This window comes from Thamnophis elegans, chromosome 1 (genome assembly GCF_009769535.1).
Source record: "Thamnophis elegans isolate rThaEle1 chromosome 1, rThaEle1.pri, whole genome shotgun sequence".
NCBI classification, from domain to species: Eukaryota; Metazoa; Chordata; class Lepidosauria; order Squamata; family Colubridae; genus Thamnophis; species Thamnophis elegans.
This window is the reverse complement of record NC_045541.1, coordinates 148950228-148968859: the sequence shown is the minus strand read 5'-3', so window position 1 is coordinate 148968859 and position 18632 is coordinate 148950228. Positions and strand designations below refer to the sequence as shown.

The 18632-nt window shown below is 36.3% G+C and overlaps 1 protein-coding gene across 3 annotated transcripts in view; it reads right to left on the bottom strand.

Moving 5' to 3' along the window:
• The window catches only part of KLC1 (kinesin light chain 1), a 42608-nt gene extending 28222 nt beyond the window's left edge, over positions 1-14386 (bottom strand). For all 3 annotated transcript variants that reach the window (XM_032234830.1, XM_032234839.1, XM_032234848.1), the window contains exons 1-5: positions 14224-14386; positions 3326-3587; positions 2225-2455; positions 1034-1112; positions 122-347 (exon numbers count right to left, since the gene is read on the bottom strand). In XM_032234830.1, coding sequence (XP_032090721.1) covers positions 122-347; positions 1034-1112; positions 2225-2455; positions 3326-3586 — 797 coding nt within the window. In that variant the 5' untranslated portion in view covers position 3587; positions 14224-14386. The remainder of the gene's footprint in view (positions 1-121; positions 348-1033; positions 1113-2224; positions 2456-3325; positions 3588-14223) is intronic.
• Between the last annotated feature and the right edge of the window lie 4246 nt (positions 14387-18632).

Below are 18632 nucleotides of genomic sequence, written 5' to 3'. Positions count from 1 at the left end.
TTAGCATTTGGGCTTGGGGTATTAGATGTTTTTAACTGTCTTACAAATAAAACATTGCACTGCAGCACCAGTACATTATAAACACACAATATTTTTAAACTATATTCTTAACCTTACTAACCTGTATACTAATGCAAGTATGTTCAACATAGTGGCAACATCAGGGTGATCATGGCCTGAAGTTTTTTCAAGGTCTTCAAGAGCTTGCTTACAAAGTGGTACGGCAACCTCATATCTACCTTGGGAAGCATACTGAATGACAAGATTATGAAGGGTCCTTAATCTTGCTGGAATCTCATAACCACCTTGTTGGGCAGCTGCTGCTGCACTGCTATGTGGCTGTTGAACTGGAAACAAAATAATCAGAATAAGTCCATTAAATTCTGAGGCAAGGTTAGTTTCCAATCTCCTGGAAGCTCATAAAAACATGAATGTTCTAGAAGGACTTTGGGACTTGACAGCTATACATTTCTTAATGCAGATATACTATACAATTTCACCCATCATTTTATATTTTACTGTATATGATTTTAATATGGCAATAGCTGGAATTGTTGATTTTGTATATCATTTAAAGTAGCCTTGACTGAAACTAACAATACCTCATTATAAACAAACAAACAAACCATTAATGTCATTGAACCGGCCTTCATTAGTAGCATATACACTAATCTTTTACCTATAAAATATTGTATACCTATTACACTTAATAATATGACATGCTAATGTTTGAGAATACATCTTTTTGGACGAGTTCTGTAAACAAAGTTAAAAGTACTTTCATACCACTTTTCTCTTCAAATTACCTGATTTTTAGAAAAATGTAGTTCAGCTCATGAAAGGAAAAAGGTTAGGGACCCATTCACTAGTAATTGTTAGTCAACTTAACTGGGGGGTGGGGGGAACCAAAATTTCTCCCCAATTTCAAATTTTGGGTGGAGGGTTACTAAGACAAGACTGGGTGTCAGAAATGAAAACAAATTCAGGGTGTAGTCTGGTAAGTCTGGTAAAATTAATTACAACTATAACTTACTTCCTGGTCCTTGGTCATCTTCATCATTGGGGAATAAATCATCCAATGGCTCTTTGGCAGAATCTGCGTCTTTGTCCTCCTAAAATGTATCCCGAATATTCAGACTATTAAAATTGCTGAATTAAAATATACTTTCTTTTTTACTTTGGTTTGTACATTGTTTTAATTCTGAGTGGTCCTTGCTTTTCTGAGCTTGTTTGTTTTCCTGCAGATGTTTAATTGCCCTAACTAGGTAACAACATCAGTGCTGGTAAGGAGTGCTGTTTGCTGTCAGTTTATATTCTGATGATTTGCCTATCTGTGCGGATGGGGGTGGTTTTAGAGATTCTTTGGTTGGGCTGATGGCTCTTTGGCAGTTTCTTGATTGGGGTATTGCTTACTTGATTGTTGGTCTGAAATTAACCTTGGAGTTAATCTATGCTGATCTGTGCTGATTACTGATTAATCAGCACTCAGATCAGCATAGATTAACTCCAAGGTTAACATCAGATCATCAAGTAAGCCATCAGTAAACAGACCAACCAAAGAATCTCTAAGTCACCCTCACCCACAGAGACAGGCAAGACACCAGAATATAAACTGACAGCAAACAGCACTCCTTACTAGCACTGATGATGTTACATACCATGGTTTGGATAATGAAACATCTGCAAGAAAACAAGCAAGCTCAGAGAGAACAAGGACCTGTCATTTCATCCCTGAACTTCAAATGTTCTCCTTTAGTGTTTTAATTCCTTTTTTTTCTTTTTATTGTGAAAATGTAACTACCAAGAGTTGTTAGATTATGGTGAGATAAAAATCAAATCAAATCAATAAAATGTATAGCACTTATAGCATACTTAGATTAGAAGGTGCATTTGGGAAAGTAGGAATTAACTGGTTTTAAAGATATAAATGTACTGCTTTAATTCCTGGCCTGTCCCATATATTTGACCTTTGGCTTCCAACTCAAAGCCAAGTAAATGCTGGACTCAAAGGAGGCTGCATTACAAAAATATTACAAAATTACACATTTTATGGAATTCAATATGTATGCACGACAACATGTACAAAGATTAAACAGTCTTTGTCCATATTTACAGATATTAAAGAAATCAAATCTGCTTTAAAATTTCTAAATATTTTCAGAGTAACATTCAGTGACGGAAAGGAATTTAAAGGAAATCATGTAATTTATTTGAAGTTACTTACTGAAGGTGATATATCATCATCATATTTTTTTAACTGATTCATGAATTCAAGGTGTTTCTTTTCTTCTTCCAGCTGAGCCACAGACTGTTCACTTTTTTGTAATTTCTGCTGGGTATTAGCGAGTTCATCTCTTAGCCACTGGTTTTCTTGACATAGCCTACGAACTTGGGCACGTAATTTCTGCTTCTCTGATTCTACAGCATTTAGATGATTTGACAAAGCCATCATCACCTAGAATGCACCAAAATTTGTTTGATTCAGGATTCTAGCAGTTAAACATTTTGTAAAGCAATGAGAAAATGGACATTGATTAGATAAACAGACAAACGATAGATAGCTAACTAGAGATAAATTAAAGCTCTGTCTTCATTAAAAACAAAACAAAAACTGGGAAACCATGACATAGGAAACAATGCATAAACACTAAGAATAAAAATGCCTTAAAGTCTAATACATTTATAAGACATTTATTATTAATGTGTATATGAAATTTACCAAGAGTGTGTAGAAAGCAGGATATTAAAAATAGATAATTTATGATAAAATGGTAACTTTAATAAAAATACTTTAAGAATAATATATTATTTTTATTTATTTATTGAATAATAGACTACTGTATGAAGTAGACATGTCAAGACTCTAGAAACATGAGTTTGTATTATATGTAAGTATATATAAGTAAAGCTGTTTACTGATTAGTGACAAATAAAATATGGCAAAAAATAAAACCTACATGCAATGTGGGAAACCTAGAACAACAAAATAAAATTGTAAATTAATAAAATCAGAAAATAAAGAAAGTAGTTTCCTTCATAGGAATGTCAACTGATTTTTTAAATTCTCCTAGTGATGGTAAAAGTTTTGGCCTGACATCAAGGAACAAATAAGACTGTCCTAAAGACAGATGAAAACAGAGAGTACATTATTGTAATGTACTTTGAAAAACAGCATTTGTGCTAAAGTCATAGTATTATCCATAGCACAGAGTCAAGTTATACACTGATCATATACAATCATATTTATTGAATTAAAATACCAATTTTCCACCTTAATTTTGAATATAAGAGATTAAATTAGGCTAGTTTCATTCATTTTATTTACCTGAGCTTCACTTAGTCCCAATTCTAGCATTTCCAAAGACTTTCGAATCATATTTGATTTTTCTTCCACCAGATTGGTCTCGTCATCTTTCTTCAAACATTTTAGTGTCTCAAGTAAACTCTGTAAGATGGAGTTGTGCTCATTCTTCAAGGCTTCTAGGCCTTGAATCACTTGTTTAGTCTTGGAAATAATCTCATCCTGAGTGAGCTTTTCCAATTTGTCTTCTTTTAGGTACACCATTGTGGACATGTTGTCATACATTCTAGGAAAAAATAAGTCCAAGAGATATTATTTAAATACCATCTAAATACATTGTTGGAATATTAAAGTTTTAGCTCACATACCCATATTGCAATTTGTTTACTAATAATTATGCCCAATAGCATTCATTTTCTGGAAATGATCACAATGATATATGTAGAGTTTATCTTCCCTTAACTCAGAACAGAGAGATTGTTGTTACTTTATGTCACATCCCTATGTAAGGAGCTTCACATGACTTTCATGCCTCTTGGGGATGGGAAAATTTATCTATTTTCATACAATGTACATCCTATGAGATATTAGTATTGTGATAATTTCTAGATATCACATCCAACAACCACTGAGCACCAGTACATCTCTTAAAGCTAATAAAATGTATAATATCCTAAAACACATGAAGGGAACAATTCAGGAATTCAATCCCTAGTAGAGAATTACAGAGACTTTACGGAATAATATCTAGCTGCCTACATTTCACAAGCCCCCAAAAGATGATCCAATCATGTAATATCTCTTTATGGTGATTAATATACAGTATTCTCTAGAAAATTCAGAAAGATGGAAACATAGCATCAAATGACATTTTATGATTCTATTAATGTATAAGCAATATTGAATAGGATTCTAGTTGTAAGCAGAAATAATCATATCAATATAAAGTGCTCAACAATTAATTCCATAAGCAGAGAAGCAGCTCTGACATATAAAACAAGTAGTCCTTGTCTTATGACAGCAATTGGCACTGGAAATTCCATTGCTACGTGGTCACTTAGCAATGGCAATCCTTACAATTCTGGTTGCTGTCATTAACTGAATGCTACAATTATTAGGCGAGGCAACTTCCTGCCACTTCCCACAACCAGTCAATCCCAACCTGGGAAGAAGGTAAATAGCTGTTGACATGTGGGGGAAAGAAAGAACAGGGTGTATGGGGATGTGGAGGAGGGTTGAGGAAGTTGCATGACAAGCACATACAGGTCAGAGAGACTGTATGACAGGCATGAGTTGAAGAGAATAAATAAGGGCTCACAAGAGACACTGTGTGGGTCAGGAGGTTCAAGGAGGATGCACAAGAAGTGTTATGCAGGTCAAATAACGTACATGAGTGCGCATGAGAAGTTCAGTGTAGGTCATGGAGAGTATGTGAGCAGTGCAGGTTGGAGAGGATGTATGGAGGTGCACATGTGGCCAAAGCTAAGCAAATGCAGAGTGGCTGGGGAAGGGTGCACGGAAGGAAAAGTCTTATTCAAGCACCTTGCAGTTTCCCCTGCTGGCTTCCCCACTGACTTTCTGAGGAAGCCAGAAAGGAAATTGCAAATGGTGACTGCATGATCATGGAGCACTTGGCATCCAGTAATATACTGCTTGAAATCCTTTCTTTTTTTCTACCTTTCAATGGAAAAAACAGGTAAAAGAAAAGCATATCAGCAGCAACTATTTGAGTTAACTCTATTCATTAAATACAAATACAGTCCAGACATAGGGAAATCAGTGTTGTTCTGCCTCTCAATCCAGTAATAGTCATGTTTAAAATTACTCCTATTTCTTGTCCAGTTCTTTCTTTTTAAAAAGACTGGTGTACATCATAAAGAAAAAAATAATTATAATTGCCATATAGCTAACATATGCTCTAAATTCCAGGTAACCTCATATATTTTCATGGAATTGTAACTTTTTGAAATCAGAATTTTACCATTTGATACTCCTAGCATAAACCTCCATAATTGGTACATACTAGAAAATGATTAGTTATCAATTCGGTATTGAGAAATGCAATATGATCCATGTTCTCATAGTATTTACTTTCTCGGTAAACAGCTCTTTTTATCTCTGAAAAGATTTTGTCCTCCCAAGTTTTAAAGTTCTGGGTCTTAACCTATTTTAATTTTGTTGCTGATTGTATTATAATTTATTTGCTTTGCTCATGTATCTATGTTATTATTATATTTTACTGTAAACCCAGTAAATAAATTGGCTAAACAGCATATTGAAATATATGAAATAAATTAGTAAGCAAAAATCCAACAATACTTCCTATCATGCCAAGTTACCAAACACTGGATGAAGCCTGTCATTCCCAAATCTGACCCAAGGAAAGTACCGGTACCAGCAGATGAACCCAGCAGAATCAATTAGGTTTAGAAATATTTTAAAATATTGAAATTTTAACATATTATTTCTTCAATCAGTTTACCTTGACAAGTCTTAAAAATACCTAAGCTAGAAGTTTCCAAACTTTCATCATTCACCATGCTGAAGCTATGTATTGTGACAGCCCAGTTCACCAACAGTTCCATTTACTAAGTGGTAAAACATCCCATAGTGCTCTGTGATTTTGCTGCAATGCCCTAGGGTACCGTAGCATACTGCTTGAGAAGAGTGGACCTAAATACAGCTTCTATGTTTGATAATTCTCCACATTTTTCAGGACAAGAACTTTTCTCATTACTTCCTTTCTTCCTTTCTATTTTTAACTACTGCCTTTTTTCATGTATTATTAACAAACCAGATACCATCCAGATGATTTGGCCATACTGGCTGGGATGAAAAGACTGAGATCCAAAGTGCCTGGACTTCGCTTTAAAAATCTAATATTTTTATTTATTTATGAAACTTGTATGCTGCCCATCTCATTGAAGGCAATTTTTTTAAAAAACGTATTTTACTTTAGAGTAGATAAGAAATCAAATTTGCAAATACCAATTCATTTTTTAAATTTATTCTTTGTAAAAGCATCATTTCTGTACATATCAATACATGAATACATACCTAGACACAGTATATCATTGGCAAAGAAATTATGAATCTCCTTAGTATTATTCTGCAATAAGTTCTATATTCTTTTTTTCCTGGACAACTATAGGTAAACCTCATTTACCAATTAACTCATTCAGGGACAGTTCAATGTTAAGACGATGCTGAAAAAATAACTTTACAAACAATGGCCATGTTTATAACCTTCTCAGTGTCTCTCAGTCATATGATCACCATTATAGTCAATTTACATTGTCCTTTGACTGATCCATTGTGTCCCATGCCGTCTCCACCCCCCCCCCCGGCCACTTGCAGAGTAGAGAGATTGGAGAGGAAGGGATTACAAGAGAATAAGCAGAAACCCAAAGGGGAATAGAATACTGTATATACTCGAGTATAAGCCTAGTTTTTCAGCCCACTTTTTGGGCTGAAAAAAGCCGCCTCGGCTTATACTCGAGTCAGTGAAAAATTTGCCCGAAATGGAGGAGAAAAAGGGGCGGGGCCATGCCGCTGGGTGACACTTGTGAATGGCCCGGCGCCCCTGTGAGTTTCCCCTCCCTCTGTGTCAGTTGCCGCGCAGCGCGCACCGCACCATCCCCCCTCCTCACGTTCTAATGTAATGCAGGGCTGTCTTACGATTCCCCTTCCTCCCCTCCTGCCGCTCTGCAACGATGTCCCACCTCCTCCTTGTTATGGCAAGCAGCCACATAGCGATGTCCCACCTCCTCTGGTACAGTGATCCAATGATAGGAATCACTGTGCCGTGTGTCATAGGAGGCGGGACATCGCTCCCGCGGCTGCACGGGACATCATCATCACAGCGGGACATCAGCATCATGAGGTGAGTGAAGTATTTCATTGAATACACCGCTAGTTTACTGTTTTTCTTTGAAATAAATATTCAAAAACATTATTGGTATCTATTTTTATTTTTGAAATTTACCGGTAGCTGCTGCATTTCCCACCCTAGGCTTATACTCGAGTCAATAACTTTTCCAGTTTTTTGTGGTAAAATTTGGTGCCTCGGCTTATATTCGGGTCGGCCTATACTCGAGTATATACGGTAGTTGTTTGCCTAGCGTAGTTGGGACTGCTGGCTCCACCGCATTCTTTCCAATGTGCATTGTTTATCTGCTTACTCTCTTACAATCACTTCTTCTTCAATGAATTATAAACATTAATTCCTTACTGCTAATTATCCCATCACTGGAGAGAGCGCTCCAAAGAGAGGTAGAGTGGGGGAAATGGGAAACTGAAGTAAAATCATTAGGAGGCAAACAAATGTCAAAGATGTTAAATTGATTACAGCTTGCTATTATGGTAGCAAATTGAGCATTCCACAGGACAGGGAAATGGGTAAAAAGAAAGCAGTCCCATGATTTCCCACATAGCAACCACTTTGTTTAACAATAGACTGCTGGTTCCAACTGGGGTCAATAAAGAAAAAATTAAAGGTAGTAGATTTTTGCAAGATACAAAAAAAAAAATCACTATGCGAATTCATGTATTGATCACTATTTTTCAACAGTTATAGAGCATTATACAGTTAGCTTTAATGTTCTAAATAGATTAACTTACTGAACTATCATACATTGAGAAATGTAGATATTTCATGCTTTTGAAATATCATGTTTATGAGATATTAACAAATATGTTTTATACTATCCTTTTCCAACTTTTTTCAGGATGGAGTCTACAGTAGGACTTTTGAGTTATTCTAAAAATCAAAAGCAGGATGTTACCTTAAAATTACATTTAATTTGGCATGAAGCACTGAGGGCCCCAGTTGTCCCAACTCTACATACCATAAATTGTTTACAAACTGCAATAACTGGTTTCATAAAAATAACCCTAACCCAACGTTATAGCTTAGAGTGATGTGCACATCCAATTCATTCAACTACTACTAAACTGAGATCAAAGTCTCCATACTGTTTACCTTAGAGTATCTGGCCTCTTTAAATCAAATTTCCCTTTAAATCACACTTTCTTGCACTGAATGTAATCCCAGTTTACTCTATATGATGATCTCAGATACTGTCTGGTAAATAAAGATTAAACTAATTTCCCAGTTATAATCTGATTCATAATCTGTGCATGAACTCATTATTTAAGAAACTGAGATAATGAAGTAACAAAGCAGGAGATGCTTCTTTAGGCTTAATTGAGGATTATTACGCATGAAACAAATTCTTGTGCAAAATCAAGTAATTCCCAATAAAGTCAGATTTGCAGTATTCCCATGAAATTGAAAGAGAAAATCCCTACAGATTCCTTTCAGAATTAGATAGCTCTGGTTATTTTCTGAAAGCCCACTTCAGATTATGCAGTTTAGCATAGCTATTCTTGTGAAAGCTCTCTTTCCTAAACATTCTTGATTGCTCAAATTGACTTTGGGGCTGTTGGCAAATAGGTTAACTGGAGTCTGAGTACAGCTATCACTTCCTACACAAAACTCACAGAGAAATATAATTTTACAGGAGAAGACATAGCTGAATAAATATGAACATTTAAAAAAAATTGTATAGAAACCTTCATCATGTCATGAAGAACTAAGTCTAAATTACACTAACATAATCCAAATTGGGCACAATTAGAGTAGCAGTGGGCAATGGTTTTATGTTGAAGCCACATTCAAACTTCAGTAATATACTAAGAACTATATCCTAACAGTGATGGTGCATGCCCAAATTGCAAGATGTGGACGCATGCACGTGCCCATCCCACGCATGCAACCATGCCCTGCCCAAACTGCAAGGCGGGGCACATGTGTGCCCGCACCTCACGCATGCATGGCAGAGACCCAAAAGCCAGCTGACTGGTGGGAGGCATGCACGCTTGCGCGGTAGAGACCCAAAACAGAGCTGGGACGACGGCATGCGTGCCCACAGAGACGGCTCTGTGTGCCATCTCTGGCACACGTGCCATAGGATCGCCACCACTACCCTAAAAGTAAAGGTAACAAAAAATTAAGATGTGGTAAAAGAGGAAAATGAGCACAATGAAAGAGAAAGTGAACAAGGACAAGTCTATGGACAATCAAATGTTTTCAAGAAGACTACTCTGAAAGCTTTTTCAGACAACGTACACTCTTCCATTTCTACAGAAAAAGTTATTTTTCTCACTTCCAGTCCATCACGATAAAAAAAACTATTAGCAGTTTACACAAAACCAAATAAAATATATATGGTGCAAGCTTCCATAAAAAAGACAAAAAACACCAATTAAAAAAACAAATAATAAAATAAATGCGAAAGACAGCATGCTAAAATCAGAGAAAGGCTCTTGGAAACAGCTCCAGCTTTAGAATCTTCTAAATAACTTTATCTTTAGAAGTTGAGAGCTACTCTCTCACTTCTGAGAGGCTGCTTGGTAGGGTTGCACTGTTAGCGAAAAGTGATGCCTCCTCATCTCAGCTCCCCAAACTTCCTAAAAATAGGAGATCAATGCATTTTTCCCTGTTGAATCTGATGAAATTATTCTAAATCACGCAACTATATAAAACCCAAAACAAATTTGTCAAGCAATAAATATGATTAGATCAAAAACAATGCAATTTATAATGTATTTCAGAAGCATTAATAGAAGAAGGCCTTCTCCAGGGTGGCTCCTTCCCAGTGGAACATCATTCCTACAGAGATAAGATTGGTCCCCACTTTGACATTCATTTGTAAGGCCCTGACGTTCTGATTTTCCAATGGGCCTGGGGACCCCAAAATGGGATGGAGCTCATCAAATGGCTTATTTGACTGTTGTTGCCAGAGGGAGTAGGGATTATTGCTTTTTATTGTTTTTTATATTGGGTTTTTATTCTTGTAAACTGCATAGAGTGAGGGTGAGTTGGGCAGCCATATAAATTTTCTTAAACAAATTCAGCCTTGTAAAGTCCTCAACTTACAACAGTTTGTTTAGTGACCATTTGAACTTACAACAGTACTGAAAAACTGACATGATCATTTTTCACACGTATGACCATTGCAGCATCATGTGATCAAAAGTCAGATGCTTGGCAACTGACTCATATTTATAACAGTTGCAGAATCTTGGGACCATGTGATCACCTTTTGCAACCTTCTGATAAGCAAAGTCAACGGGAATCCAAATTCACTTCATAACTATGTTGCTAATTTAAATGCAGTGATACTAAACAATTGTGTCAAGAAAGGTCATAAAATGGGGCAAAATTCACTTAACAAATGTCTCGCTTAGGAATATAAATTTTGGGCTCTACTGTGGTTTTAAGTCTAGGACTACCTATATAGCCAGTATTAAATGTTACAAAAATATTATAAGGGTGAAAAGAAGCTGTTTATAAAGAAGCATTAAATGTTACAATCCTAATCTTTAGCTGCAATTTTTGTCTAGTTATAATTTTTCCAGCTTTTTAATTAAAACGGCTTATTTATATTACCTATAATACAAGTTTACAGTACTTTCCAAGAAATATTAGAATGTTTATTACATAATCTGAAAATAGTCAAAAGAGAAAAATTATTTTCCAATGAATCACTGGCTGTGCAACCATTTTTGAGGTTGTTTAAAAAAAAAAGCAGCTAAAGAAATCCATATTTTCTATGATCAAACATCTATTTCCACAACAGTAATCAAACATGGAAAATAAACTGGTAACAATTTTTCTAAAATATTTCATTACTTAAATTCATCTACATATTATCAAGCTTATAAACACTTCATCCTCTTAAGAACAATCTAAAGCAAAAAGATATGTAGGTTCTAAAATTGAACATCAATTTCCCTTCTTCCTCCCTTCAAGAGAGGAAACAGCTCTTTCAGATAGTTTTGATACATATTTTCTTATGTGCTGAGCTACTCATTCTTATCATTATAATAATCCTGAAATATATAGGAACCATGTTGTCACATTGTATGTACTGATTTTTAAAATTAAAATGTGGATCTCAAAGCATGGCTTTGAAGCAGATCAAAGAAATGGAGCCAGAAGAGTAACTACACTAATCCACATGTCCAAAGGGAATTCAGCCTACAATAAGAAGCCAGACACTGCATTACAGGGTACAATCTAACATCCCAAGGGCACTGACAGAAGTAAGAGAAATAAACAGATAAAATAAGAAACAAAAGTAGGTGCAGATATGGTTAGATCCTTATGGGGAACTCCTTAAGTAGAAAATGAAAGCAACATTTTTTTAAAAGCTTCTACTATATACACTACTATATATTATATGCTGATCATTTTATAAATCTTCATTTTAAAAACGTGTTAGATAGAGGCATTTCATTTTCTTGTTACATATTTAAATGTTTAATTTGAAATTGCAAACATTAGAAAAATGAATGACCTAGTTTTTCTTAGCCTTCTTATTCTAAACCATATTTCATTTTCTTTCCGCTTTCAAAAAGCCACAAGTATGATGTGATTGTTAAAATATTAATATTTTACAGTTGATCTTTTTATTTTAATGCTTTCATATGCGACCTTCATTTAGCAACTTCAAAAATGCCATACTAATTCTATATATCAATCCTATTATTAGGCGCATAGAAGATAGATTACTGCAATATAATATAGAAATGTTATTCAATCCTGACTTCCTAAAATTGATTGCATAAAATTTTGGCATATAAACTTCTCTAAATTGGTATGCATTAGGGTCACGCTATTCCAAGCTTCAAGCCTGATATCATCTCATATTTTTCCTGGTCAGCAATCTGCTTGCTACAATACAGTTACTGCTTTATAAACACTGCCTAATGAATCTGTTTGACCTTTACTCTTCATGATTTTTGTTTTTTATCATTCCAAGACTTATAACTCGGTTTTTAATTGTTACCAGACTTGTTTTGGCCATTTTTAGAAAAATATATTTTCTATAATATTGCATTACTTCAATTTATTTGGAAAACATTTATACTTTTATTATTTATTTAATATACGGTTTCAAAATTAGCTCACAAAAACATACTTAATTCCATTTATAATTTATTTGTATAAATGCCTACTTAGACATATTAATCCGCCAAATTCAACATGGTTTACTCACAAGTAAGCAGATACAAGATTGGAATCTGAGTTTAATTTTTACTTTATGTTGGTATCAGGCAGTTGAGTTTGACTTATGCTACAGCGTTCCTAAATTGCAATATATTTGCAATATATTCCATATTGCAAAAGGAAATAATACTTCCAGATAGTCCTTTAAACTCATATATCAGTAGCCTAAAGCAAAAGGTGCAGCTTTGTTTTAGCTATTAAAAATTTAGTTCTATAAATTATTAAATAAGCTGAAATCCTATCAAGATTATCCTTCATAATGCATACAGATTGCTTAGCTATTACATTTTTCCCATCCAAAATCTTCTAGCCATAAAAAGCCTTTTGGGAGGGGGGGGGGACCCTGATGGCTCTGCCTATAAACTCAAAACACAGAAAAATGGAAAACAGAACTATTATTTTCTGATCTCATTCCAGGAAAAAGCAAACAAATACATAAACCCCAGAAATATCCATATATTGAAGAAAACAAAAGTAAAGTACAGAATATTTTTTTAAAAAACAATTATCCAATAAAAAGATGTCAGGAAAACAATGTTTTCATAGCTTTATATTAATAATGATATATATTAAAAATCTACATAAAAATCTATGTTATGTGAAGTTGTGACTGGTACACGCAAGCTTTTAAAAACTTCAAAAATTGTAAAACCACCTGAAGGGATTTTTTAATGTAGAAGAAAAATAGGCCATAACTATACAGAACCGAATAGCTAAAGGGTCATACTTCATTATTCTACCAGATGTCCCCATTCCTGGATGTTGTCAGGCCCCAAATTGCAGCATAAAATTGTCAAAAGCAGGGGAAGGACAGTAAGCACAAGTGGGGGGAAGTGAAGAGGGGCAGAGAAACACATGCCCAACTAACAAACTAGTTCCTTCCTCTTCAATCTCCCTTCCTCAATTAGCTTCTATTTTTTTTTTTCATCCGGAAGAGCAACATCAGCAGGAGAATAAGGATGGCTGTTGTCATCAGAGATCAGTCCAGCATTTATAGACACCTAAATCAGCCTTTTCTTTTCTTGTAGAATGAGAAATTGGCAACGGAAGGAAAACACTTTACACAGAGAATTGCTATCGGCTTCCTATGTCCTCTGTGTCTGGGAATATTCAATCCTGCTTCCAGACCTGATTTTTCTTCATCTTCTCATCTGTAGAGATTCTCAATCATCCAGGTCATGGTTGTCCCAAAGATGCTTTTCCAGGAGGCAACTGGACTTTCTTGGGGGGGGGGGGTGCTTTGATTTCCAGAAGAAAAAATTGCAGGCTTCAGGAACCAGGAGCACTACTCAGGTGACCCTGAGGACACAGATAAACCTCCAAGTGCTTCAACTACCCACTAAAAGGATGAAAAATGACCAGCTGCCTGCAAAGAATATAAATCCTTCCATTTCCCGCTATCCTGTCAGAGCTGAAGGAGATTCTTGGATGAGAAGCGAAATGTTTTCAAAGGGGGAAAAAAAACCCAAGAAAGTCCAGTTGCCTCTTGGAAAAAGCACCTTTGGTCTTCATCTTCTCAGATGCTCCGCTCAACACGCCCCACTGTGACATCCCTTCTTCCATCTCACCCATGAACCTATCCACTCCCACTTAAGACCCGCTTCTCGTTTTCGGTGCTGCCGCACCACACTTTGTTCCTTCTCATCTACTCCCAATTCTACACGTAGACACACACGGACGGAGCTCTTCCTACAGCTGGCGCCCGCAGCTGCCACCGCCTTGGCCGCTTAGTCCTAAGAGCGATCAGCATTTTTTTTGATGGGCGGCAGGCCGCCGGGTTTCCTTGGTGGCGAAGAAAGGGAAAAGGATGCTGAGGAAGGCGGCAGGGACCCATGCCGATACTCACCCCTGCTCTGACTTCACCGCCCGGGTGGAAAGACCGGGTTGTCAATCACGGGGCGGAGGCCACCCCGGCACCGCCGTTGCCCCCCTACACCTCCGTTTTCTCACGGCCGGGAGAGAAATTCTCCCCGGCTTCCCAAATCTGACTGACCGGCCTTAGCCCCACCCCTCTCCTCTCCGAAAATGGCGGTCCCTCCCGGCCCACAATTCTGCGCGTGCCCACAGCCATGATGTCACTGGTTCCGAGAAGCAGGGATGCGAAGGGCGGACGGAGGGCTGGAAAAGTGAAAGAAGCGCGAGGGAGGAATACGCGAAGGCTTTCCCGCAAACACGCATGCGTCACGCTGCGGACGAGGAGAAGAAGCCGGGGTTTAATTGTGGCCGGTTGATATTCGTAATTGTCGGTGGCTCGCGTTGCGATGCGACTCTAGGAGATGGCGGTGCCATCATTTCATGAATGCCAATGATGAAACGGGATGCGCGGGAGTAGGGGGCGGTGGCGGTGGCGGTGGGATTGCCTCTAAAGTCAACAACCACCTCCAATGTGATGTCCGCCCCTCCTCTTACGGTACCAAGCCATCTAGGGGAGCCAGGTCTTCAGGCTCCTGCGGAAGGGTGGGAGCCAATTTCATCTCCGGGGATAAGATGTTCCACAGGGCACATATTTATTGTGACATAAATTTAGATCACTCAGTTGTTCTGGATTTCAATCCACTGCATCAAATAACAAGAACTACTGTATAAGCCTCAAGGAACAATGTATGTGTGTGGCGGGGTATGTATCTGCTATTTTCAAATGGGAGGGAATAAAAGAAAAGAAAATGGTCACATAGAATGATGAACAATAACTTCAAAACAGTAGTTGGGTGTGATAACATTTTTATACTGAGTGGGTTAATATATTCAATCGGATGTATGACTAAACAAAAAACAAGAATTTTTATCCTAGTAAGTATGATACTATCTTGATAATTTAGGAAAGCCATACAGTCTTTTTCAGTTCATCACCATTCCCTTATAAGAATATTCTTTCTCAGATCTCAAACCATTAATTCATTTTTTAAATGAATTATGATCCACAAACATTTTGGGAATAATGAATTTGTTAATCTTTATGGTGTTCCAAAGTTCTTCGCTGTTTTGTTGCCAATAAGACTACAATCCTCTAGTCTAGAAAATATTTCTGATATCTGGGATCCCAGGACTCCTGGTTCATTATTTTCTTCATTTTAGCTCTCAAATTTCCAAATTCTTCTGAAGCTATTTTATCCTAGCAGGCTAGCTTTTTTCCCATTACGCTCTTGCAACACAATGAAGCATTTTATGTCAAATAAAATGAAGGGAAAGTATTATACAATGTGTTTAAAATAAATATTAATCTAGAAAGTTGTACACGTTTCTGTGTGTTTACAAAAAACATTCATTTTACTTAACTATTCTATTAAATATTTAAAACCATGACACTAGTAGGTCAATACAATACATGTGCTGAAGGATAAAAGCATTCCTATTTCTATTTTCCTTACCTGTTTTTGAAGACAGCACTGTCTTCAGAAAAAAAGAAAAGTAGGAATGTACAAAATGTTTGCCAGAAAAGCTGAATCCAAAAAGGAGACAGCAAAAGGTTGGTGCAGGTAACTGGGAGAGAAGGCAGCTGGGTGAAAATGCTTGCTGAACCTGTTCAGGAGCAAACAAATGCTTGCTGTTCCTTCCTGAGTCTTCACTGTTGTAATTTGGGTGGCTGAAAACATGGTTGTAAATCGAGCACTACCTGTAAACACTTACAGTAATATTTCTCTGGGAAAAAGATTGTGATTGGCTTATGGGACCTGACTTTTGGTTGTATATAATTTGTATATATGATACATACATTTTATTTGTGTATCCAAAAGTGTATAAGAATTTTTCTTATGGAAATTCGCCTCATTTTCCTTTTAAATAATATGTTTCTAAAATGCTGGTTGCTTTACACATTATTTTAGACATTCCAATTGCTTGCCCTACATCTATTTTTTTTATTAAATGATTTGTTGTCTTTAGATAACACCTGCCTACCAACCAAAGTGGCTGGCATTATAACTTACAAGCTCCCTGAAAGTCATAAGGGAATATTTCACGGTTGCCTTGGAAGGTAATTTGGGATTATTTTAAAAATAAAAGGATGGAACTATACCAAAGAAGCACAAACATCCACACTAAATTGCACAATGTTACCTTTGGTTAAGTGGAAAAAATAAATAATAAAATCCATTTTGAAAAATCTTTTTAGAGAGCTTAGAAAGTGGTGTGGATCAGAAAACATTTAGAAGTTAATAATGGCCACATAATATGACTAAGTATATAATCATTTATTCTACTAAATCACCAACCAGACGTTTCTGGAACAAAATTTCTAGGAAGAAAAATGTCAGGCCTGCAACCGTCTTTTCTTTTGGGTCTTTGGCCTGCCACAATTTATCTTATTCTGCTATGCATTTTCTATTGTGGAAAAATGGGAGGGGGGATTGTAAGGAGTCACATACTATATAGCCACAACAAAATTCTTCCTAGAAAGCCAAGGTCATCCTTTGTCTCTGCACTCTGCACTTGACCAGAATTGGATGGGAGGAACTGCCAGCATGGCAGTGGGAGACTAGACCATGTAATGGACTTGTGGGTGTGGGGCAAGATCTTGAACTTTCAACTGGGTGGGTAAAAGCGGGAAGTTTCAGATTCAGGTGTTCACAGATGTACCAACATGGCTCTCTTACTAAATTGGAACTTTGAGCAATATTTTGCCTTGGACTCTGATTTACTTTTGGATGCTATTTGGAACCCTGACATAAAACGGGCTCTATAATTTTTTATTAGATGTGTGAACTGTATCAGTATCTACATAGAACTCCAAATATTCTCATACTACACTTAACTATATCTTGCAGCTGCTTTTACAGGCTTATCAGCTATTTGCAAGGATATCTGGCTGACTCCTTAAGTATAGGAAAAGTAAATAAAAGCTTATCCCTCTGGGATGCTAGCATGTTTTGCTAGAGATTTCTCTATTAAAGGCTTATTTTGGAGCTATTAAAAGCTATTTTAAATTTTTCTTTACCTCCTATATTCAACTGTAAAACATTAATATTACACTTCAGTTGTAGTGTACATCTGTAGTGGAGGGTTGTCCCTTCAAGCCCATCTGTCCATGTCTTTTTAACGTCTGTGTTACTAATCTGAGTACTCAAAAGATTGCTACTGAGAGACATGAAGGTCATCTGTGTAATGTTTTACATGCAGCAGATAGAAAAATGAAGCAGATATACCCAAAATCCATAAGATACGATTCAGCCTCATCTTCCTGTATAAAAGGCAGTGCCTTCAAACTCTTCCCATGAACAAGGCAAACCCAACATTAAATGGTTGATACTCTTTTCAGGAAAGTTTATGAATTGGTTTTTCCATTGTATTATATTATTATAACACTAACACACACACACACACACACACTATATTCTCCTTGTCTTTTGCTTTTGTTCTCTTGACCCAGTCTTTGTTATTTCTGTTCATTACACTTTGCTCGCATTTAGTTGTGAATGCTGATAATGAAATTTGAGAATATAACACTTCTTATGAATCATTCAACAAATGAATCAATTAGGGGAGAGGGCAGGGAAATAAATTGTCAGAGCAAAATATGAAGGAATTTGAGTTATGCTTTCAATCATGGGCATAGCAAAGCTCTGGCTAAAAAGAAAATAATTAACTTGGCCCCCAAAACAGGAAGGAAATACTGACTCAAATTATTTGTCTTTCTAGGTAGTCCAAGAAAAAACATTGGGTTCAGGAAATGATTGCTAGGAATTTATTTATTTTATTTAGTATATTAGTATAATTAAATATAATGAAGTATTTTTCAAAGAATTCAATAAAGAATTCAATAAAGGCTAAACACTGTTGTTGCCTAGTTGCTATAACTAGTGTGAATGCTAATTTGGAAACATTCCCATTTTTGAGCAGAGACAATGTATTTCTCCTGTGCTTCATCAGCTTTAAGCTTACTCTGTACAGGTATACAGCTTTTGTGTAAGAAAATCTTGTAATCTCAGGATAACATGGGCTATTTTTTGTACACAATGTCTCACAAGTCTGCTTTTTCAGAACAGTACTCAATCAAAAATAAAACAATAGCATTTGGTGCACACTGTATTTGTAGACAGGTAAAAGAATGTATACTTTAGAATCTCTTTGGATCAGACCATATTTATTATTAATAATGCAGATTATAGTTTCCCTACCAGATCCAATTGGATTCACAGAGCAATCTTCTTCTACTGGGATTCCAGATTCAACAAAGTGATATCTGAGACCAAATAGCATCTGTGTTGTTTCACATTAGCAGGGAATTGGGAGAAAGGGGTACAGAATAATCACACACAA